This window comes from Protopterus annectens, chromosome 3.part0 (genome assembly GCF_019279795.1).
Source record: "Protopterus annectens isolate FY-2018-M chromosome 3.part0, PAN1.0, whole genome shotgun sequence".
NCBI classification, from domain to species: domain Eukaryota; kingdom Metazoa; phylum Chordata; order Ceratodontiformes; family Protopteridae; genus Protopterus; species Protopterus annectens.
Genome location: NC_056731.1, coordinates 487,459,583 through 487,485,668, shown reverse-complemented (window position 1 = coordinate 487,485,668; position 26,086 = coordinate 487,459,583). Strand labels below are relative to the sequence as shown.

At 35.8% G+C, this 26,086-nt stretch overlaps 2 protein-coding genes across 2 annotated transcripts in view; both read right to left on the bottom strand.

Annotated features, from left to right (window-relative positions):
- The window catches only part of PKD1L1 (polycystin 1 like 1, transient receptor potential channel interacting), a 1,345,235-nt gene extending 1,325,784 nt beyond the window's left edge, over positions 1-19,451 (bottom strand). Inside the window, exon 1 of the mRNA XM_044065604.1 lies at positions 19,445-19,451. Within this exon, the coding sequence (XP_043921539.1) occupies positions 19,445-19,451 (7 nt within the window). The remainder of the gene's footprint in view (positions 1-19,444) is intronic.
- A 3,248-nt stretch (positions 19,452-22,699) lies between these two features.
- Positions 22,700-26,086, bottom strand: part of LOC122796860 — a 137,915-nt gene continuing 134,528 nt past the window's right edge. The window contains exon 6 of the mRNA XM_044065603.1: positions 22,700-22,809. Coding sequence (XP_043921538.1) covers positions 22,700-22,809 — 110 coding nt within the window. The remainder of the gene's footprint in view (positions 22,810-26,086) is intronic.

Below are 26,086 nucleotides of genomic sequence, written 5' to 3'. Positions count from 1 at the left end.
ACATCTGGCTATTCATGGAACTGGAGCAGCCATGCTGTGAATTTCAGGGTTTGGATGGTAGGATGGAGCTGTCCTGATTGATGAATCAGGAGGTCTGGAGATGGTTCTAGAATCCATGGTTCCTTCAAGAGATAGTGCCACAGGAAGGGGAACCAGACTTGGCAAATCCATTAAGGAGCAATGAGGATCAGGGTACTCTTCAACAGTTTTGCTTTCTGAATCACTTTTGGTATGAGAGGAAAGGGTGGAAAAGCATAAAGGAGTCCTGGAGGCCAATTGTGGACCAGAGCATCCCTGGGTGACATCCCCAATTGGAGAATTAGGGCAAAGTAATTGCTGTATTTGGTGTTTATGTACATGGCGAATAGGTTGCAGCAAGGCTGGCCCCATTTCTGAAAAATCTCTTCCGCAACTTCTGATTCAGGGACCACTCGTGAGGCATCAGAATTGTGTTTGTCTGCTATCACATTGGACTTCCCCGAAATGTGCATTGCTACCAGAAAGCATTGAGTGTCCATCGCCCATTTACAATTTCCATACTCTTAGAGCCTCTCAGCAAAGTGGGTAAGATTTGGTTCCCCCTTGCTTGTTTATGTACCACACTACAGACATGTTGTCTGATTGAATTGCAATTGTCCCGGTGGGAAGAGAACTGTGAAGTGCTTGCAACGTATATAGCACCTCTCTCATCTCCAGAACACTTATGTGCAAGTGGTTCTCGTGATCCTGCCAAATACTTTGGACCATCATTCCTGGATAATGCCCACCCCCACCCTATCTGGAAAGCGTCCGTGGTCAAAACTGCATTTTGTTGAGGGGGAGCAAGTTGGCAACCTAGATGAAGTTGATCCGTACGTAACCACCATGTTAGATCCTTCTTAAAGGAGTTTGTGATGAGTATTTGGTGAGACAAGGGGAGATCCTGCAATGACCACTGGGCAAATAGTAGCCACTGAAGTACTCTCATGTGCAGTCAGGCTCGGGGAACTAAGAGAATGGTGGAAGCCATAGTCCCTAGAACCTGAAGGACTATCCTGGCCTGTACTTTGTCTTTCTTCAGCAAGAATCTGACTTGGTTGTGCAACGATTCTTCCTTTCTGGTGTCAGTTTTACTGTCATGGTGGTTAAGTCTATGTCTGAGCCTAAGAAGACAATTTGCTGCGATGGTGATAAGGCTGATTTCTTTAGATTTATTGTAATGCTAATCTGGCACACAAGTCTAGAATCTCTTCCCTGGTTCTGATTAGTTGGTGCTTGGTGGTAGCAGTGAGGAGCCAATCATCTAGGTACGGAAACACCTGGAATCCTTGACATTTCAGGTGAGCCATTACTGCTGCCATGCATTTGGTGAACACTCTGGGGACTGTAGTGAGGCCAAAGGGCAGTGTTCAAAATTGAAAATGACTGGCTCCCAGCCGAAAGTGTAGATGTCTTCTGGAGCACCTGTCCATTTTGATGTGGTAGTACGCATCCTGAAGATCTATGGAGCACATGCAATTGTCTTTCCCGATAAAGGGAAATATCGTCTGTAGAGTGATCATACGGAACTTTGATTTCTTTACAGACTTGTTAAGCTTTCTGAGATCTAGAATTGATCTCCAGTCCCCTGTCTTTTTTGGAACTAAACAGAATCTTAAGTTCCAGATCCTATTTGCTTTGTGGTGACTTCTTGGATGACTCTTTTTTGAAGTAACGAGATGACCTCTGATGTTGCACGGTCTAATTGAATGGGTGGCACATCTGGTACAGACCGGTTTACCAGGGGATCGGAAACAAAGGGAATAAGGTAACCTTTGGAAATCATGGTTTGTACCCAATGATCTTGGGAAATTTGTAGCCAGGTGCTTGGGTACAGTGAAAGACAACTGCTGACTGCCTTCAGAGATGGACAGTCGGGCAACCCCTCAGGGGCAATGGAAGGGATGATCAGAGAAAGTATCTCTATCTCCTTGATGTTGTGGACCTCGTCTGCCATGAGGGTGGTATCTTCCATTACATCCTCCCCCTCTGCCTCTAGGAGAGGGTTGACCTTGTGCCTGAGGGAAACCTTTCTGGGATTTACAGACCCACATTTTCCCTCCTGTTTGACCTTTGGCATAGTGTCTAGAAGGAAGAGAGAAACAGACTCTGACAGCAGATAAGGTTTTCCCTTCCTGCTCACACCTGGACAAAGTCTCTTTTACCTGCAGTCCAAAAAAGAATTGAACCATCAAAGGGGACGGTGGTAAAGGAAGACTTAAAGGATTCCGTGAAGTTGCATAGACACATCCAGGAATGTCTCCTAAGAGAAATTCAGGAAATCAACCTCATGGAGGAGTTAGCTATAGATGTAAGGGTGGAGAGCTGTGCAGATACCTTGCCCATGGATCCCGAAGCTACTGAACCCTGAAGGGTATCTCCCAACTCCTTCAGGAGATCCCTTTGAAGTCTGGTAAAATGGGACAGGTAATTCAGTGATCGTAAGGTAAATGCCGCTGAAGAGAAGGTATGCTTTCTATACCTGTCCATTGTCCTGGACTCTTTATTAGGAGGATGGATATTTGAAGATGTCTCAGACAACTCCTTTTTTGTGGCCGCTGCTACCACCACAGCATCCACAGGAACTCCCTTAGAAAGAAAAGAGTTGTCTTCTGGAGCGGTCATAAATTTGTTTGGCCTCCTCAGGACAGGCGCCACTGTGTCCGGGGTGGTCCAAGCTTTCCGGGATATGACCCCCAAGAGTTGGTCATAAGGCACTGTCACCCAGGAGGTGGAAGGTCAGGAACCAAAGGCCTCAAGGTGCACTGATTCATCCTCAGTATGGTTAGAGGTCTTCCAATCACCCCTCTGTCTAAGGATTTCAAGGATGTCTACAAAAGAGACATCCTCAAAGGGGGATCTTGCGGACCCTTCTGACTCATCCAAATCAGTGTCTGACATGAAAAACTCAAATGAGTCAATGTGCTTCCTCTTACAAAGTCTCTTCTGAGGGAGCTCTCCAGTGGGATAATCTGGGGAGGTCTCAGAAGAGGGGACAACTCCAATGGGGGCACCTTGAGTCTCTGGTTCTCTACGCCGATGGGGAGGTGGGGGAGAAAAGGTTGCTGCCAGCTGCTGGTGGAACATTGAGTCCAAAGACAGGGCTTTGGCACTGGACAAAGCCTTCTCTATTGCTTTACAGGCTTTTCCACCCTGCTCCAAAGACGACCTCCACTCAGAGAAAATGGAAGGTCATCTCTGAGCAGGAGGGACAGGTTCCAAAGCAGACGTGGGAACTGAGCTCAGTCAAGCTAAAGCACCGAGAGGGAGGGTCAGTTCCAAAGAAAAACTGAGGTGACTATCCCTCTTGGAGTCGACTAAAGAGCATCTGCTCTCAGACCCCTCGGCTCCAGACTGAGCCACTGAGGATAGAGTTATCGGTTCAGAGAAAGCAGGAAGAATTCTCAAAACCGAAGCATCCAACACAGAAGGACCCGAAGTGTTCGACTCCAAGAGTGAAGCAGTCTGAGGAGGAGCAGTAGTTTGAAGATGGGATGGATCCAAAGCCTTTGGATCCAGAAGAGCTAACTCTTTAGCCAAAGTTGGGTCACACAAGCAACCTCTTCAGCACCCGCTCGATATCTTCATCCGAAAGTGTCCTGGAGGAACAGATGGAGACAGAAGGAGATCTCCTCCTTTCTAAAATAGGAGATCTCAAGGTTGGTGATATAGGGTCCAAAACAGGTGAGTGTCTTGATACCAAAGGTTGCCTCAGCACCAAAGAAACAGCCAGCATCGAAACAGAAGAAGTGGAATCTGAGCCAGAACTCCTTGGCTCTGCCACTTTAGACTTCTTTGATGGCTCCAAAGCTGGAACTGATGAAGATTTTCTCTTCAAAGTTTTGGGAACTGTTTGACCAAGTTCCAGTTGTTCCTGAAAGGAACTACTCATAAGACCTCTGTCAATCAATTTTTGTTTTCTCTCATTAAGAACCCTAGTACTAAAGGCATGACAGAAAGTGCAGGGTTCTTGTAAATGAGCCTCTCCCAGACAGTACACACAGCTAGTGTGACTGTCAGTCAATGGCATTTTTTGTGAACACATCACATTTCTTATACCCAGAATTTCCAGAAGGTCAAACACCAGATGTTCGAACTTGGAAGATCGAAATGTAATAACATTGAAACATCAGAACAGCAAATTTTTTCACAGGGAAAAAATTTGCTGTTCCGAAAAACACACACACAACACAAGCACACCAAAAACCTTATAAACCTACACTAAACCTTACATACACAACTACCTATGCACTAACCTTAACCCAAACCCTAACCCTAAGGTTCATCACGATCGCACACTTATCTTACTCGCACCCTAACCCTAAAGTCCGTCACTATCGTACACTTAACTTACCCGCACCCTAACCCTAAAGTCCATCACTATTACACACTTACCTTACCCGCACCCTAACCCTAAAGTCCATCACTATCGCACACTTACCTTACCTGTACCCTAACCTTAAAGTCCGTCACTATCGCACACTTACCTTACCCGCACCCTAACCCTAAAGTCCGTCACTATCGCACACTTACCTTACCCACACCCTAATCCTAAAATCCGTCACTATCGCACACTTACCTTACCTGCACCCTAACCCCAACATCCATCACAATCGCACACTTACCTTAACCCATTCCATAACTTTTGCACTGCAGTGGAGAAAATGTTGAAGCCACAGAAACGTCCAACCAAATTCTTTCCCTGGGAAAGAATTCGGACTTCCGCGGCTTCAACATTTTCACCTTTCGAACTTCCAGGTTCGAACTTCTGGTATTCGACCTTCTGGAAGTTCGATTAGGTAATAGGAACCCAGTGTTCCTTGTGTTCTCAGTCTTTATCTTTTGACACATTGCTAAGAAAAACAAAGCTAACAATATAACAATAACAATAAGAACAATAACAAGGCAAGCTATGAAGAGAAGAAATTTTTTTTTTGAAGAAAGGACTAGCACTCAGGAAGGAAAGGCCCTCTAATTTAAATGGGTAACTATGGCCCTCTAACTAAAATGGGCCGTACAATCCTAAGAAAGTGGGATAAGAGATCAAGCACTCACTACAAACACACAGGTAAAATATAACAATTATCTAAATAGAATAATAAAGAAAACTAGACATAAATATCAAACATTTATGAAAAAAATCTACTTAAACAATGAGCCAGTAAGGAGACAACCTTGAAGCTTTCATGGCAAACGAGATCTGGGAAATTGCCGTGAGGCACCATGGGATAGGGGTTAGCCTCGAGCCAGTAAAAGCACTCGAGCTTTATTATTGGCTGAGTCAGAGCCGAGGATCGGCTCCAAACCCATCTAGCAGGAACTACGGTGAGATAGGACTACATAACACATTTAGGAGTTAGTTTTCTAATATATATTTTTCTTTTTTTATTAATGCATGCATTCAGAGGGAGACAAAACTTTATTTAAAAGGAGTAGTGAGAGGAAATGAGAAACAGACCTGTGAACACAATGGGGATGTATTCAAGAACAAATACTGCATTACCTTAAGTGAACCAATGTGGTTACTGGTGCTGGGTGCAGTGAGGGGACAATTCAGAGATACTCTTAAGGTGACTGACCCAGTGGGAAAATAGCACAGCATGCATCGCATGCATATAACCTTGCAATGACATGCAAATATGTCAATGTGCTAATAAGAACCATTCTACAAATAAATGACAAAATCAAACATGGTAGCATGATACAGAAACATACAAGATTAGCACAATGAGCCTCAGTGTTCAGTTTACCTGAACACCATCATTTTTCAGTGTACAGGTATAGTGTCGGTACTAAAATGCTAGGAGTAGCATCTTGATGGCTTGTTGGCATCTGTTAGTAGTTGCCTTGTGAGAAACTGCCCAAGATATTGCATGCCACCACCAACAGCATCATAAAATTGTTTCTCAGTGGCTGAAATACCATCACCTGCATAACTGGGACATAGAAGACGCTACCATATGGACAGAATCAACAGGCAGGAATTAGTACACATGTGCCTTACTCAAATGGAAACAAGTGAAATGCATAGACTACCTATCTCTGTGGCATGAAGATTTATGCAACATTAAGTATCCTTGGACCTTTCAGCACTGGACAGGCCACACATCAGGTATTTCACAAGGATCAGTTTCATGAATCCTACACTAGACACTGATGTGAAGCTGCAGCATATGGTGGGGCAGAGTTTGTTTCTATAGGGAGCAGAGAAGAGAAACATGAGTATGTGGTCATTTTGTGATAGAGACAATCTGCTTGACATCTTGGAACCCCCTACGTACAGTTCATCAATCAAAAAGATTTCCCCTCCATCAACTCTCAGGTGTCTGCAGTATACAGGATACATAATGCATCTGTGCACCAGTTATTTTATTTATTTAATTTGCTAACTGTGTGAGTTGGTCTGCAGACCCTTTTCTAGTCACAGCTGGGCCCAAATGCAAAAGCAATAGTAACACACACAGTACAGTAGAGCATCAATAAACAAATAGGACAGTAGAGCAACACAGACAGGTAGTACAATAGAGAAATGTAACAGAGTTGAAATTACAGGTTATATTGAATAGTACTGAATTCTTATAACAACTAACATAAAATTAAGTCCAGGTAATGTACACAGTCATAGAATACACACGTTTACAAATAATCAAGTTATATACTTAATTACACTGTCAAGTCAAATGTACTTAAATAGTCAATACTCAATATCTATTAAAATATGAGTAATATTCTAAATTACATAATCTAGCCAAACAGAGAACATTTACAATAGACAGTATTGCCACGTAACAGTTGTTAGTGTAGAAACTCCACATGCAGCAGATGCTGTTCTACATCAAACCACTTGCATGCTTACTGATTTATCATGTGTCGTTTTTGGTTGGAGGATAATGTAGATGCCAGACTTTGTAAATGTGAGCTAGGATAGTATTTCTCACAAAAAGCAGCTGCTTCAGTGGTGGATATTAACTCTTACTGACAAATTTGAATGGGAGTTTATTTAGAAGGAACCAAGTATTTACTTCAATGGGAAGACAGATGATTTTCTCTAAAATGTTGCAGTGGTGTTTATTACTGAGGATTTAAATGAAGGATATGATTTGTTTTTCAGTTGTTTGTAATCAAGTGGCATCTTGATGAGAATACAGTGATAAATAATAAGATAACGTTTTAAGTAATAAGGTAAAAGCATATTGGAACCTAGGAATGAGTACAATTTTAACTATGCTATTCTTTGTCTTTTTGGAAAGTCCGTAAGAGATTTTGTAAGAAACCCTAAGTTTTGACATCACTTTGCTAATCTGAAAGTCTCCATAATTGTGGAATTAAAGATGCTAATATGGAATTCTGCCAAGATACTTTGAGTGCAGTAGGGTAGTCTATTTTATAGTGGGTACATAATGATAGGGTGATTGGTAATGGCACTCTTGGAGGTGTACCAAAAACATAAGCGAGGATTTTCTGGTGTTTTCTGTTAGACTATTGATTGCCGTCCATTTCCTTGTATGTACAACATCATTCTGTAGTTGTCTGTTATGGTGGAATGAGATTTGTGATCTGTGATTAAGGCTATATCATCAGTATTAAGTTTAAATTTGGAAGATCATATGACAGTGAGTTTAGAAGTAGTGAGAAAAGAAGGAGGTCCTAATACTGATCCTTGCGGTACTCCTTTTGAGAAGGTACCAGATTCAGAAAAGGAATTGTGTATAATAAAAAGTTTGAATTTGCAGAAAGTTATGGAACCACTGAACCACTTCAGTGGAAAAGCAAACTTTTGTTAGTTTATCCCAAAGTAGGCAATGGTCACCTGTCTCAAAAGCCCATTTAAGATCTAAAACAAAAAAAAAAAAAAAAACTTGTTAACTCATTACATCCGAATGACGCTTCCAGGTACATCTGCAATTAACTCTTACTGAAACCTCTAGGTGTCAAATATTGCTTGCTCATATTTGCATCAATAATTCCAAAACAGTGTTATGTACACAGTTTAAAAGATTTCATCTTAATGCTTACACAATGGCAAATCCACCTGCATTAATATTTCACGTTTGTATAGTGCAGGTAAATAGATATTAACTGTTGTTTTTATGACATTAATTTACATAGATATAATTGTCACATTTTTCTAATTATCTCAACAACCAAGAAACACATATTGAACTCCTTAGCTTCATATGAATGCTCTCAGGTAGATGAATAAAATGCTGCTGACAGTATGTGTGTAACTTGAGTGGTTGCTGAGATATTGTAAGTTGTTTACATAATATTACAAATGTAACAGTTACTGTGTTTTCTGTGACTTATAAAATTTGGTTCAACACCTAGAACCTAAAGAATACTATCACTATAAAAATGATTTGTGCTGAAGAGTTTGACATTTATACTTATTTCATAACCCCTATGGTTCCAGAAATATGAACAGTTGTTTGAAATGTGAGGATATAATTTGATTCTGTCAAAAGGCTTAGGCTCCGCCCATTGGAAGTTACACTGCAAACTTCCTGAGCTCCATTGGAGTGAATGAGTTCAGAGACCTTTTTATGTTGATACAAATGTTACTTGTTAGGCTGTGTAGAGTTGCTAGGGTACTGTAGATTAGTAGTAACCCAGATTGTCACCCAGGATGTCATATTTAGTGAAATACGTCAGGATTTATTCACATATTAGGTTTTCTAGTAACTTGGCTAATGGGCATATGTTAGCTACTGGATAAAAGTCATTAACAGTTCTGGGAATAAACATACTATGTTTAAAACTAGGAGAGAGTTGGCGGTGAGAATGAGAGTGAGGTTATGCCTCTGGGGAGTATTTAAGATGGAGCTTCCAGCTGATAAGAAAGTGGTGTGAAGCACATGGGAACTTGGCTTGCAATGATAGACAATATTTTCTAGTAGCTGCTGAGTTTGAAATTAAGTTTAAAGTTAAAAGGGAGGTAAATTGGACAGAGAGAGCTGTCTAGAAAGTTGGTTGCTCCAAGTAGTTGAAAAGTAAATCAGTAGGTGGTGAAGGATAAGAAATGTAACATTTTAGGTCAGTTGTTGTTTGTCTTTCGGCTTGATTGGCAGTAGATTTTTACAAAACGCCGAGGTGCCAGCTCAACACCCAACCTTCAATGAAGGCACGCCCATTTACGCACGCATGTCTTTCGAACGCTACCCAACCGTGGGGAGGACATGCAGACTCTACACAGAAGGCCCTCCCAAGCCAAGCCGAGAATCGAATGGGAGAACTTCTTGCTGTGAGGTAACAACGCTACCGCCGTAACATTTTAGGTCAGTGACATTAATAATATTGTCATGGAGCTTAGTTGCTTCCTTGGCTAATATAGCCTTGATGCCAATGTCCTTAGTATTGTTTGCCAGAATTGCTTAGGATAGTTGCATGTACTTCTTTGTCGTAGCTGGAGGTAGTCTGTATTGGCCTGATTAGTGTTAAGACTTGTAGATTTTTTTGAAGGATTGATAGGCAGCAAGTTAGCTAGAATTCTGTGGATCGGCCTTCAAGGCTAGCTATGCCTTATTGCACTCTTATTTCATTTTTAAGTTTGCTTGCTAAACATTAGCTATATCATAAGGTTCTAATCTTTCTTAATGTATAAAAACAAAAAAGCAGCCAGGAAAAATGAGCCAAATTTGGCTCATTTTTCCTGGCTGCTTTTTTGTTTTTATGCAATCTGTTATTGTTCTTTCTTAATGCATATAAGTTATCCTGAATGGGCATAAGTATGTTGTAGAAATTAGAAAGAACAATAGTAGGATCACTGCATCGCACACACTATGCCAGTTAATGTAGGCAACTTCCTGCTTCCACAGTGCTCAATTAGAATTCGATGGTGATCTTGTGATGTTATCTTTGGCTTACTTTTGAATGTCTTCAGGGACCACTGAGAAACATGACTGTGTGGTCATTTTGTGACAGAGACAATCTGCTTGACATCTTGGAGCCCTCTACGCCCAGTTCATCAACCAAAAAGAATTCCCCTCCATCAACTCTCAGGTGTCTGCAGTATACGGGGTATGATACATAATGCATCCGTGCACCACTTATTTTATTTATTTAATTTGTTAACTGTGTGAGTTGGTCTGCAGACCCTTTTCTAGTCACAGCTGTGCCCAAAGGCAAAAACAGTAGTAATACACAGTACAGTAGTGCATCAATACTGCAGGACAGTAGAGCAACACAGACAGGTAGTACAATAGAGAAATGTAACACAGTTGAAATTATAGGTTAGATTGAATAGTGCTGAATTCTTATAATAACTAAGATAAAATTAAGTCCAGGTAATGTACATAAGCATAGAATACACACTTACGTTTACAAATAATCAAGTTATATACTTAATTACAATATCAAGTCAAATGTACTTAAATAGTATTAAAATATGAGTAATATTCTGAATTACACAATCTAGCCAAACAGTATTAGACAACAGAGTTAAAAAACAGCACATCACTCAATCCTTAAATAAGGAAAGTCAAACACAGGTGACTGTTATCTAATGTAACTTCTTAAAGACATACACCATATCATAAAAAAATTCATTCTGAGAAAAAAATACATATGAAAATTTACACTTTAAAACCTTCTATGTTGTCAGGTACATGGATACCTTATAATAAAAACAGTGTTATATTAGCAGTGTCAAAGCCACTATTTTAGCTGTGCTCTTAGCTTCAATATGCTGCTAATAGAACAAGCTTCATTACTAGCAGGGCATTCAATCTTAGTTACCATGCCAGTTCTTTATATTCCAACATATTTTTTTGCATCCCTCCCATGGCACAAATACATACTCAAGAATTTCCAACAATGAGATTAATGTTGCTTATGCCAAAATCGATTGTGGCTTTTAGATGCACTATTTCAGGGGGAAACAGACAATGATGAATATGAATTCTTGACAGTAGAAACACCAGTAATTCCATCTATCTTCAGTATTCCGAAGGTTCATAAATGTGTTTCAAATCCCCCATTTAGACCAATAGTAGCAGTAGGTAGGTCGAAAACTGAATCTTTCTCAGCCTTTATTGGCCACCATGCAAAGCACATATTGGATTCTCATACACACATACTTAAAGATTCCTGGCATTGTCTGGGTGTCCTTAAAAACACTGATTTTGATGAAAATGTGTTTTTTATAACAGTGGACATGATTAATTTATTTACAATACCACATGAGGAAGGCATGGAATTTTTTCCTGAAGCCTTGTGTGGTAGTGACAGACTGAACACCTATGTCAATACTATTAGTACCATGATGGAAACTGTGCTTAAAAATAATTATTTGTACTTCGGAGGAGAATTGTTTCAACAAATGTCTGGTGTAGGAATGGGTGCAAAATGTGCACCCATTTATGCTAATTCAGTCTTGGCAGAGTGAGAAAAAGTCCACATATTCTCTTCAACACACATGAAAAATATGTTGAGGTATGTTAGATTTTCAGATGACATACTGATTTTGTGGAAAGGAAATGAGGAAGAGTTTGCAGATTTTTTTGATTATATAAGTAAAATCGATACTTTCTTGGATTTACCAATAAGATTAACTATGAAAGTATTGATTACCTTGACATTCATATTTATAAGGACCTTATCAATAAGAGGTAGGGGTCCAACATATACAGAAAAGAGGTTTATTGTAATGCAGTGTTGCATTATGATAGTTGTCATCCCCCACACCAAAAGAGAAATATTATCAAAGTCAAATGGTCAGACTTTCGAGATTAGTCAGTGATGACGCTAATTTTCTTACCGAATTACAAACTTTGATTGAGTTGCTTTTGGATAGGGGTTACCCCATGGATCTTTTAAAGAAAGTTAAAAAAGAAATAATAAAATTCCGAGGCAAAAAATGTGCACCCATTTTAAAAATGGGTTTATAGGTAAACATTGTGGGGAGTGATGTTAAAAAGAATAGACATGGAGCTTTGGTTGTAAAGTACAATAATTCTTGTGGGCAATATATAGTTGACATACTTAACAACTACTGGAGTGTGTATTGTTCCCAAGAATTGGTTTCTAAGCTTGGGGACAGACCTGTTGTAACATATTCTAAGGTCAGAAGCCTGAGAAATTGGTTTGAAAGTGGGAATAGGTCCACATACAAACACAGAAATCTAAATTTGAAAATGTTTAAATGTGGTTGTTGTAGAATGTGCAAATTTGTTGACGATGGTCCATATATTGTCATTCCTGTATACAATAGAACATTATGTTGTCCTGGCAAATGTAAATGTAATGGAGATTAAGTAGTTTATGTAGCTTCCTGCATTTCCTGTATGGCATTCTATGTGGGAAAAGCCACTAAAAAATTGAGGAAACGTATGGCAAAATACACAAGAGATATAAAAAATAAGAAAACCACTAATGCTCTGTATGTCCATTCTACCAAATGTACTAATTTTAAAAATGTTTTATTTTTTATTATAGGGGTCTATATTATAAAGCTGAAAGCTCTAAACAGTGAATACAAGTACATCAACACATAAACAGTGATGTACAAAAATAGCGAAAGACGTATTGAGCGAAAATCAGAACATCGAACATATTTCTTTGGCCAGCAGCACAATCCTGGGGATAAGGAAATATATGCTTTTCCCCACTGTAGTGCGGTCTCGGAGTTGGTATATTTAAGTAGGGGGTGTGGTGGTGCAGGGGGCTTGCCCCCCTGCAAAAGCTTATTATTTTAGTTTTATTTAATTTATGTAAACCTGCATGGTGCTGTTGTTTAAAGAAACACGTTTGGTGTTTTGATTTTTGCTCAATACGTGTTTCGCTATTTTTGTACATCACTCTTTATGTGTCGATGTACTTGAATTCACTCTTTAGAGCTTTTAGCTTTATAATATAGACACTTATTATAGATAGAGTGCAAATGAATAATCGTGGGGGGGATGCCAAAAATATGTTGGAATATAAAGAACTGGCATGGCAACTAAGATTGAATGCCATGGCTAGCCCTGGTATTAATGAAGCTTGTTCTATTAGCAGCATATTGAAGCTAAGAGCACAGTTAAAATAGTGGCTTTGACACTGCTAATATAACACAATGTTTTTAGTATAAGGTATCCATATACCTGACAACATACAAGGTTTTAAAGTGTAAGTTTTTATATGTATTTTTTTTTCTCAGAATTAATTTTTTATGATATGGTGTACGTCTTTAAGTAGTTACATTTGATAAGGGTCACCTGTGTTTGATTTTTTCTTATTTAAGGATTGAGTGATGTGCTGTTTTCAACTCGGATGATGCCCTAGGTTTATGGTGGGCAAAATCACTCAGTTCGTTGTGTTCTACAAAGAATATTTCTTGCTTTTATGCACAGCAGTTTTAAACTTATTTGGATGCAACAAGCACTTTCTGGTGAATTATTTTGTTTCCTTGCTACGTTTGGTGGAGACATTCTTACATCACCTGAGAAAGTTTTGATCACTTCCAGTTGTGCTTTCAGCTCCTCATCTGATGAACTATATAGTTTCAAATCATCCACAAAAAAAAAAAGATGAGAAATCTTTACACTTTGTTATCTTCTGGGAGCCAAATTCTCACCATGACCTAATCTGATAAGTAGACAGCTTAGTGGGTTAAGGGCAAGACAAAAGAGCAACAGTGACAAAGAGTCATCCTGGAATATCCCACCTTTGAATTTATATCCCTGGGATAATAATTTGTCTTTATCACTGGCTTAGCTACAAAGCGGTTTGCTAGTATTTCGTCACTGTAATGTAACTGACTAATCTAGGTGTATCTTATACATCTATAAGCACTCCTTTATCCACGGATGTGAGATGTTGTCAAGTGCTTTTTTTGTAATCTATCCATGCCATACTTAAATTCTTCCCATTTTTACAAGTCTCCATTATTTAACAGCAAATGCTTCTTTGTTCCACACGACTTTCTTTTGTTACCCTTTTGTTCTATTGCTGTGATTGAGTTTGCTTCTAAATGGCTATAAACTCTATCAGCATCAATTCCAGTGTGTAGTTTATACAGGATCATGAGGCAAGTTATCAATCTATACTTTTTAGGATAGCTTATAAGTTCACTGTTAAGGAGGAGTATCATTTTTCCTGCTGTTAAACAGGTTGGTGTCTGCTCAGGGTGCACATATGAATAGTTCTTACTCGGGACTATATCTTCATCTAAAGATGTTAATACTGTTAGCCAAAAGTTAAGTACTGCATCTAGGCCTGGGATTTTCCAGTAGAAGCTTTTCTTACTTTAGTTTCAGTTTCTCAGGCTGTTACTTCATTCCATTTCATATGCTCTACAGTTGAACTTCTTACTCTTTCTTTCATTTCTTTTGTCATTTCAGTATCTTTATTATGTTACACAGGATATTTATAATAAAACTCTTTTGGGTCATCAATTAATTGCTTATTTTGTACTTTTTCTTCATATTTATCTGCATATCTTCTAAGTATTTCTCCCTGTGCTGATATTTTAATTTATTTTTTTGCAATAGTGTACAATTGATCCTGGTCTGTTCTAATACAGATTGCTTCTATCATGTCTAGCTTTCAAAGTATTTTTGTTGATCTGGTCCCTCTTTCAGCAGTGATATTGCTTGTCTTAATTGCTCTATTGTTTTCTCTATCCAGTACTTCCATGATGACATTTGATTTCTTCTCTTTCTTTCTCTTATTACCCTTTATTTTCATGGTAAGACTTTATCTGTTATTAATTTAGTATCACAGTAATATCCAATTTACTTCTATTATAATCACATGAATTTCTGTCAATAGTCTTGATCACTTTGTTCATTTGTCAGACTTCCAAAATTTTGTGTCTTATTGACTTTCTGTAATGTATTTCTTTCATTGATTTTAATATGTCTATCCATCTCTAATAAATCAAACTCTTTCCTTAGATCATTTTCTTTCGTTTTTCTTTTTTTTTTTTTTTGCCTAATTTTTTATTAAATTTGAAGAGGAAAAGAAAAATGCAAAGTAAATACTGTAATTAAGTACAATTGTCAAATAGAATTTATAAATACATATTAAAACAAAAGGAAAAAAAACTAACAAAACAGTCTATTTACACTATTTACAAAATACCTGAAACTAGAATATTTGGGTCTATATCAGAGCAGATAAATGGCATTACAGTGAATGTCTTTTCACTGACACATCTACACCAAAACCCCATAATACAGAAAGCTCAGGTCAGCGATTTATTCCCAGGGAAAAAAATCACTTGGCTTGAGCCATGACATCGCCCTTTACCCCACTGTAGTGCGAGCCCAGAGTTGGTATATGTAGTTAGGGGGCATGTGGGAGGTACAGCCCCCCAGACTGGAGGTGAAGCCCACCACGTTGCAATGTATAAGTGGCTTGTTATGTTGTGTTGGTCTACCGAGTTTTTTCAATGAGAAAAAAATCTGTGACCTGGGGTTTCGCTGTTATGGGGTTTCATTGTAGATGTGTTGGAAAAATGGCATTTGCTGTAATGCCATTTCACTGAGTTGATATACACTCAAATATTTATAGGTAACACAGATTAAGACAAAGATTTTAAATGTCAGATAAAATAAATTCATTTATGATGAAAATGTTTCAATGAGGGCCAATACTTTTAACCAAGGATTATTCATAAGACTTCTAGGAAAAATTCTGTTCTTCTTAGTTTATGTTTCTTTTATAGCAGTATCTCTCAAAGAAGAAATAAATTATTCCAATTGTGAAATGTCCAGGTTAAATAATAGAAGTCTTCTTTTGGACATTTAATCTCCAAGATATTGAATAATATAAGTTATTTTTTAGATGAAAGAATCTGGCCATAGTGCTTTAAGAAAATCTTGCATTTTTTTCCAAAATATACATAACAGAGAACAGTCATAAAATATATGATACCAAACACCATAACAATAATTTTTACATCTCCAACATTCAGATTTATTTTTTTTAATTTAGCATCTCTATTAAGAGTCAAAAAAGCTCTATGTATGAACTTCCAAGTAAATAACCTTCAATAAAGAGACCAAGAATGTGATGCAATAGAAAAAAGAAGGTGGTATTTATTTTGATTATTCAATAATAATTGATGTTCTTTTATACTAAAATTCCCAAATCTCTCATTCAAATTACCAAAATCTTTAGCTATTAGTGTGTTCAATTTTTTTACATCAAGTTCATAAATTCCTGTTCTTTATATATGGTTTCATAAAAAAAGTTGTGTTAGTGTTGGGACTTCCTCATAAGAGGAATTAGAAATGCAAAATTACTTGTTGTGAAGTGATATAGAAATTAATTGTAAATGTGAAGAATCTTTAATATTAATATTATATTCTAGACATAAAGATTCATAGGAATTAATTTTAATTCCATCAAAACATTGATATAAAAAATGTGGTCTTTCCCATGTTTGGAATATAGGCAAAGGTCCATTATGCTTAAGGTTTTTATCTTGAATGAAAGCAATAATGGACTCAAACCAATAATTATCATTTAAATTATTTGAATGATTTGTTAAATTTGTTAAAAGTAGATTTACATAATTTGATTTTGTAGGAGGATGAATAGGAATTTGTATATAATTGCAGATAAATATCCAGAAAGGATTATATAATTTATGATTATTAAGATTCAAACATTTTAATTTATGCAGATTAAGAACATTATAGTGTAAAGTTTTCCAGTTTGTAATATATTTATTATCTAATCAATTAAAATGCTTTTAAATATAATTGATTTTGCATAAGTATCTATAGTCAGAAAAGTAATGCCTCCATAATTCCAAGGTCTAAAATGATGATTTAAGCTTAATCTAGATTTATTTGGATACTATAAGAATTTTAGGAGTAATTTGTTTATTTTTTTTTTATTTGAATTTTATTATGTGGTAGTATAAGAGACTGCATTATATACAATATTTATGGAAATTATATCATTTTAATTAACTATAATCTATCTTCAAATGTAATAAAAATTTTATTCCAAGAAGTAAATTAGATAATTAGACATATTTTTTCATAATTAAAATGTAAAGTTTCCTCACATTTTAATATATTAATTCCTAAATAAAGAATATTAGAGGACTATTTTTTCCTATTATAAACGGACCTGGATTTAGAATTCTTTTTTATTAATATGAAGATAATTAGATTTAGAATTGTTAAAATAAAGATTTCAGACTGATGAAATTCTTTCAGTGTTTCATCAGATTTTTTAAAGTTAATAAGATATCACCAGTGAACAACATAATTTTTGAATTATATTATTGATTAATCTCCAGACCTTGAATAATTGAATTTGAGTTAATAAAAATTGTAAAAATGTCAATAGCTAAATCGAAAAATAAAGGAGAGAGAGAGGACAGCCCAGTTCCATTTGTTATATTTATGGAGTTTGAGGTAAAGTACCTAATTTTACATAAGCTGTACTATTATAAACAGAAATCAACATCAAAATAAACTGAGAAGGAAAATCAAACTGAGTCAAAACTTTAAATAAAAAAATACCAATTAAAAGACTCAAATATTTTTTCAATATCTAAGCTAATAAAAAGGATTCAAGTTTTCACCTATTCATAACATCTATAGGTGTAATAAGTCTTTTTGTATTAGCAGATGTTTGTCTTTTATAAATAAAACAAAACTGGTCCATACTAATTAAACTAGATAAAATCATTTTCAGTCTAAGACTGACATAAAAAAGGTGTAATAAGTCTTTTTGTATTAGCAGATGTTTGTCTTTTATAAATAAAACAAAACTGGTCCATACTAATTAAACTAGATAAAATCATTTTCAGTCTAAGACTGACATAAAGATTTTATAATCCATAAAGAAATGAGTCTATATGTAGAACATAATTGTTCATTTTTACCTTCTTTTATAATTGAGGTAATTAATGACTAATTCAAAGATGGAGGCATATTTTCTAGGCTCTGTACCTCCAACATAACTTTATGTAAATATGCTATTATTTTTGTGGAAATAATTTCTATATTTCTGGAATAATACCATCATTCCCCAGAGTCTTATTTAATATGTTTTTTTATTTTTTGAATTAAATCTTGAAGCTTTATAGGTTTTAATAATCTAATGTTTTGAGAGTTGATGATTTTGTTTAGTAAGGATTGCTCTATTAGATAAGATAGGTCTACATCTTTTTTGTTACATTTTATAGAGGGATACATTATAAATTCTAAAAGCTTCTACTATATCTCCAATATCTGTGTGCAATTTATTTGTTATTGGATTTTTTATTTTTTTAATATTGTTAATAGCCTTTTGGAATTTGATTCTTTTTCTAATATTTTTAAAATGATTAGGAGATCACAGTAAGAGACTATTTTCTATCTTCCTAATACTAATTCAGTTTTATGGGATAATAGTTCATTATACTTACTATTAAGAACCTTTATTTCCTCATTATTAGATATGCAATTACTTTCTTTTAATTGTATATCTGATATTTCTTTGTTCCATTCTTTTAGTTTATGCTTAAACCAAGATATTGATTGACTATAAATGTAAGTTTTAAAAGAGTCCCCAACCATAACAAAATTAGAATCTGGAAACAGAAAGTTTACCAAGGGGATCACTTCAGTGGCTCTGCTGGACTGAGGCACAGGGAATTAATCTAAGGGGGCGGCGAAAGCCAACACATTCTGGCTATGCTTATAAATGCCTTTGGGCAGATAGCCTAGTACCCACCTATGAACCTATGAACCTATGAGTATTATTAAAAAAACATAAAATTGTCAATTTCATTAAGATTTTGTATTCTTTTGTTGTAGTAATATAAGCTGGAAATCTGGAAATGTACTACAATTTCTTAAAATCATTTCTATTTTTAATATTAGTGCATTATGGTCAGGTAATGGAAATGGTATTATAAAAGAAATTATTTTAAAAATAATGTCACGAGAAACTAATACTGTATCTATTCTTGTTTGAGTACCACAATTAGAAGAGTAATGAGTAAAATTTAATGAATGTGTATCTTTAAAATTAAAATCATGCGAAACACAAAATAAAAATAAAACAGGAAGCTAAATGTCAGTGTACTATGAAAATATATGTAGCAACATAAAACGTAAACTGACAACCATAGCTAAAATCGAAACATTTATCAAAAATAAGAGATAAGCACTTTCAGGCTAGAGCCCTTCATTAGATCTAAAACTCAGAACAAAAAACTCATTTTTTTAAAACACAGTATATCCAATACAATTGTCCAATCAATTATCTTGTTAGTGAATCCTCCTTTTCTTTAAGATAGGCTTTAAAGGAACTGCCGAATTTATACCAGGCAGTCTATGCGCCTGAAGTCTAACACTCCATCTTATTTCAGCCACTTCTGTGTCGTTCACTAAATCTTCACCTCTTTTATTTTTAAATATTGATTGTAATACCATAAAAAGAAAAGCATGTTATGAATATTCCAATACATGCTTTGCCAGTGCATGCTGTTTATTACTTTTCATGATATCATAAATGTGTTGAAGTATCTGCTGTTTAAGCATACAGTTCAGTTTTCCAACATAAAAAAAAATGTTCATAATGATGGCAGCATGCAAGGTATACTAGATTACTGCAACAACAATCAGTATGAAGACTAGGCTGAATTTTGATTCCTGTAGCTGGATGAATACAATAATTATTCTTCATGATATAGTCACATGCTTTGCAGAACCAGCATGAATAAGTACCTCTTTTGTTATACCTTATATCCACTTTATTATGTGGGCCATCGCATGGCTGTCTCTTTAAATTTACACTATTTTATAGGAGAACTGTGAAAACAATAAGTGAATCCAACAGAACACTGCCACACGATAATTCCAAAGCCTTTACTTGTTAACGTTTTCGTGTACAAAAAGTAAATACACTTCTTCAGACAAGTATTACTGAAACCTATACCAATACCTTACAATGCCAGCACCGGTGATCCCTGTTATCTTCGGGATTCCGAAGCTACATAAAGATATTAAAACCCCTCCTTTTAGACCCATTATAGATGGACGCCAATCGATCACTTACGCATGTGCAAAGTGGGTCGATAACAAACTTAAGGAAGTTCTTAAAAATGAACCCCAGATTTGCAAAGACTCCTGGTTTGTTTTGGATAGTCTTAATCACATCCCTTTTGACTCTAATTTTAGTTTTCTAACAGCAGATGTCAAGGATCTTTATACCACTATCCCACAGGAGACTGGCATTGATTGGGTTAGGGATTATTTGCTTGATAAACATCTAGTAGGAGTGGATATAGATTTATTAGTTGGATTACTGGAACTGGTTCTGAGTAATAACTTTTTTCTGTTTAAGAAAGAATTGTACTTACAAGTGACAGGAGTAGCAATGGGTTCCCCATGTGGTGGAACCTTTGCAAACTCCGTCATGGCCTACTGGGAGCATTCCTATTTGTTTTCACATCAGCTATACAAGGAAATGGTCGTTTGGTATACCAGGTACCAAGACGATATCCTGATGATTGTGAAGGGAAGTGAAGAGGAGGCTATAAAATTGATAGAATTAATGAATTCCTTTGTTCCTTTTTTGAAATTTACTTTCAATTATAACGATGTATCAATTAATTTCTTAGACATCGAAATTAAAAAGGACTTGGAAAAATGTAAATTTCACACATCTATCTTTAGGAAACCCCATTATAGTAACTCCTTTCTTCACTTCTCTAGTTCCCACCCTTTGTTTCAGAAGAGGGGTGTAGTTAAGGGCCAGGTCGTACGTGCTTCTAGAATGTGCTCAGAAGATAACATCTTTAGAGATGAATGTGATCTTTTGGCAGGTATGTTTAAAAATAGAGGCTACCCTAGTAGGCTTGTTAACAAAGTTATTAAAGAAGTGGAGCTCAAACGAAAAAATGGTCAATTGGGCCCTATTTTTAAGGGGGCAAATGAAACTTTTGTAGTTGACATTATAGCTGAATCAACTCTAAGTGAAAACTACTGATATGCGTCAAGGACAAGTTAACACTAATATTAATAGTAATGACAGTATAATTAAAGTTAATTATAACATCAGTTTCCTTACCCAATACGATGATTTGGCAGTAGAGACTCGTCGTATTTTAAATAATAATTGGGAATTTCTGACACAGAGTTTGTATTCAAATAATTTAGGAAATAAACCAGTAATAGTGTATAGAAAAGCTCCATCATTAAAAATTTTATTAGAATCCCCCCTTAGAATGTGTAGGTTAAATAAAGGCATGTATAAATGTGGTCGTTGTCCTTATTGTAAGTACATCAGAACAGGAACTACGTTTACTATCAGGGGAGTGAAATATTATATTAATCAAAGATGTGACTGTTTTACCCAGGGTGTAGTGTACCTTGCTACTTGTACACTATGCCCTGCTTTTTATTTGGGTAAAACAGAAAGACATTTGAAACAACGCATCTATGAGCATATATACGCAATTTCTAAAGGCGTCATAACGAACGCATTGGCAAAACATATTATTGAAAATAATAATCATAGTTTTTTGTTTAATGTGGTTCAAAAGATAGATACAAACCCTAGAGGTGGCCCTTGGCACCTTAAATTGGAAGAAAGTGAGTTGTTATGGCAGCTTAAAACTAATGCCTATGTTTATCCAGGGATTAATGGGACATGCTCCATAAAATGCCTTTTAAAACAAAAAGCGCTTATTAGGTAATAAACTTTTGTATTATGTGAATATGATTATAAGGTTTTATATGGTGTTAGTTTTTATATATATAGAGTTTAACATAAACATATGGAAGCTTATGAATTTAGTATTTATTTACATAATAATATTTTTATTTTTATTTTTATTTTCTGTATATTACTTTATGGTTTGTAATATAGTGAAGAAAATCAAGTCCAAGTGATTAGTTTTTAAACAAGAATTTCTTTTTCTAAATGTGTTTTTTTTAATGTGTTTTTTATACCAAGTTGCAGTTTTTAAGGAGGTTAAAATGAAATTAAATGGTTAAATTGTTTAATTGATGTATTAGTTAGGTAATTAGGTATGATTGTTGGTATGTGAGTATATTTAAACTCACACGAGGTTTCAGTAATACTTGTCTGAAGAAGTGTATTTACTTTTTGTACACGAAAACGTTAACAAGTAAAGGCTTTGGAATTATCGTGTGGCAGTGTTCTGTTGGATTCACTTATTGTTTTCACAGTTGTCTAAAACTTTACAGTTTTTTGTGTGTGTTTGAATTTTATAGGAGAAACTTGCACATCATCAACTACTTCTTTAACCTTATCAGAAGTTAAGATTTTCCAGTTCTTTTTAATTATTTCATAAAATGCATTAATGTCGCCAGAGTAGGTAAGTAGTACTCTATTACACTGCCTGCTATGGACCTGTGTCTTTGTTATTCACTGTTAACATTCTCATAAATAATAGTGTGCCTCTTGCGAATCTCTGTCTAATAATCTCATCCACACAATCTTTCACTTCTGCTTTTTTATATCCTATTTCAATAAAATCTTGTTGCATATGCTTCACTCCTATATCAAAGTCATGTTCCCTTGTATTAAGTCTAGATGTGCATACTAATTTTCCCTTCAAGTTATTTCTATAGATATAGGAAGGATGCATGCTCATCCTGTGGAGAAGTTATTTTTATAGTACTCTTTACTATACATCTGTGTATACAGCTTGTCTTGTTCATCACTACCAACACTCACATCCAAAAAATTTATTTTATTCAAGGAATACTCAGACATAAATTTAAGATAAGATGTAGTTCCATTCAAATATGAAAGCAGACATGATTGATATATCACCAGATTGAAGTGCGGTTAACCATATTTCCAGCATCTCATCAGAAAAGGACAATACTGCAAACATGAATAAAAAAATCCAGACACCCAGCAAATATACAACCCGCATAACAAATCAACTACTTCACCATCCATATGTATTTTAATTAGCAAAACACACTCAAAACTCATGTCAGAAAGATGAAATGAGTTTTGTACATAACTTAAACAGCAAGAAAAAAATCAGTTAACCTAGAAACCTAACATCCATTCACCCACCTATCATAGCTACTTAACAAGTGTTTTAAAATATCATCAATATGAGACATTATATATATATATATATATATATATATATATATATATATATATATATATATGCTCTCATATACTTTGTTATATTAAAACGTATTACGGTTTACTTATCAAATCTAAGAATATCTCAAATAAAAATTCACGGGGGACTTCAAGGAGAAGGAGTAGTTAGCACATAAAAAAAAAAAGAAAAAACATTTACAAAATGAAGTCGAAAGGAAGTTAGCACAAGGAAGGATTACCTCAACAGAATACGATGTTCCCTCCCACATTATAACAATTCCAGATTTAAAGACACAGTAACGCAATACAAAAAAAAAAGTTGGTTTAAAATCCAGTAAAAAACATTGTATAGAGAGAATATATAGGGAATACAAGTAATTATTTAGAATTTTATTACAATTTAATAGACTTGTTAGAATTTAATAGACATCTGAGCTATATAAATAAGGAATCAATAAGATTATTATTCTGTGTGAAATAAAGAAAATAATAAGTAAGAAGAAGTATGTAGCTTATATGACAATGAAAAAATACAAAAAAATTAAAAATTAAAGCCTTTACCTTTTGAATATAAAAATACTTTTATGTAAAACTTATTTCCTTTAAGTGAAAACATAAAAGGAAAAAAATTATTATATCAAGATTTTACAATTTTTTGATAGATGAGTCAGTAGTTAAATCTGGTTTTTGCCTTTTCTTTTTAACATCAGTCCAAGTGGATTTTTCTGAACACCTTTTAGGAGTAGATGAAATTGGGTCCCTACCAGTTGATAGAGTTTTCAGAAACTCGAAATTCATATGGTTGAGACGATCAGATCAAGTTTTTGAAAATCAGAAGATTTTCAATGGAGATTGTAGTACAATGCAGATCAGGAAATTTACCTTTTTCCTCACTGTAGTACGATCTTGGAGTTGGTATATATAAGTTCTATATATATACCACTAGGTGGGTTGCAAACTGTCTCACAGATAGAGCCCACAGTGTGAAAGCAGCTGACTCCAAGTCAGACTGTTGACCAGTCACAAGTAGAGTCCCATAGGATTCGGTCCTGGTTCCTCTCCTGTTTGGTGTCTACTTCTCTGAAGTTCAGGCCAACACGAAGGGACTCTGGCTGACAAAGTTCACAGACGATTGCAAGTTAGGAGCCACAATTAACTCCCCAAGTGATGTTGACATCTTACAGAAAGGCCTCACTGAGACCAATGATTGGTATCAGAACCATGGCCTTAAGCTCAATGCCAAAAAATGTCTTGTCATCCCCTTTGAGAAAAACCCAGTTCCCATGAATTATCACATCAATGTTAGCCCACTGAACACAGAAGGTTTCATAAGAGATCTGGGAACACAGGTTGATAGCAACCTTTCTTTTAACCACCACATTGCCACTGGGGTCAGAAAGTCCTTCTATGTGGCACATCGCATTACTAAGCATTTTGCATACAGAAAGAAAGAGGTCATTGTCTCTCTTTACTCTTCCCTCATTAGGCCAATCATCGAGTACAATGCCCCATTTGGCATGTACCTCACTAGACACCTACAACAACTGGAGAGGCTGCAAAAATACCTCACAAACTTGACCTATATGGACAGACTAAAAAAAACACTCCAACTATTCACTTACAAAGCCATGTCTGACCCAGCTCTGTTAAAAATGCTACATCTAAAGAAATCCCAATCCCTCCACGCTACACACTCCAGAGACCGCAACCTCATTACCACAATCAACAGAACAAGCTGGAGGGACAGGTTCATAACCCAGAGACTGCCCGTGCTATGGAACAGACTTCCCATACATGTCAAGTGGAGCGCCTCACTGGGCCTCTTCAAGAGAAATCTTGATAAGTGGATGGGAAATAGAAAATTCACCCTGGGGATCACTCCAGTGGCTCTACTTGACAGAGGCACTGGGAACTAAGTTCGGGTGGCACAATGCCAGGATAATCTTATGGGCTAGGCTTGCAAAGGCTCCAGGGCCATTAGCCTAGTACACACCTATGGACCCATACATATATATATATATATATATATATATATATATATATAGATATATATATAAATACATATATATATATATATATATATGCACACAGTGACACAGCAGATAGCATTGTTGCTTCACAGCAGGAGGTTCCCTAGGTCAATTCTCTGTTGGGGGCATCTCCTGTGTGGAATCTGCATGTCCTCCCAGTGTTTGCATGGTTTTCTTCTGGGTGCTCCAGTTTCCTGCCACATTCCAAAGTCATGCAGTAGGTATACTGGACTCTCTAAATTGGCCATAGGCATGAGTGTGTTGTGTGGAAGATCTATCACTGCAGGGCTAACCACCTGGCAGTATAAACCTTGGCTCTAGATGATTGTCACTGTTGAAGTGACACCCCAACCCCATGTACAAAAATAGGAGAAGGAGGTTGTGGATTGATGGATAGAAATGATGTACCTGCTCTGCACTTCTAGAAACAGGAGGCACATAATAAGGGTGGGTATTAGCAAGGCACATATGGCTTCAACTTACTTGCCTTACAGCTCCTGTCATCCTTTAGAAACAATTTTCTGTTTTGACGACATCTTAATAATATGCATTTTTTAATTTTACATTTCGTAGCCAGACAAATGTATTTTTTTGTATGTAGACATCATTTTTGATCCTAATACCAACTCCTATTTCTAGGCTTTATAAGAAGCCTATATTTTTGAATAATTACTTTATTACAGTTAGTAGATGTCCTTTGCACATTAAGAAAAAATATCAGAAATCAGGTCATACTCCTTTCAGCATGTACTATTAAAGACAAAGAACTCCATGAGAATATGATTATGCTGGCATATTTATTTCTAAAAGGGGAGTATAACAGAGACTATATTTACAATATTTTACAGGTCATAGTCCATGACAGAAGAAATACAGACCTGGTCTTTCAGAAGAAAAGGGCAATACTTCATTCTTTTTTGCAAAATTTAAATGAGGATATTCTAAAGACCAAGTACATATATGCCTTCCCGTTGCTTTCTCAGAAATTGTAAAAAAAAAAAAAAAAA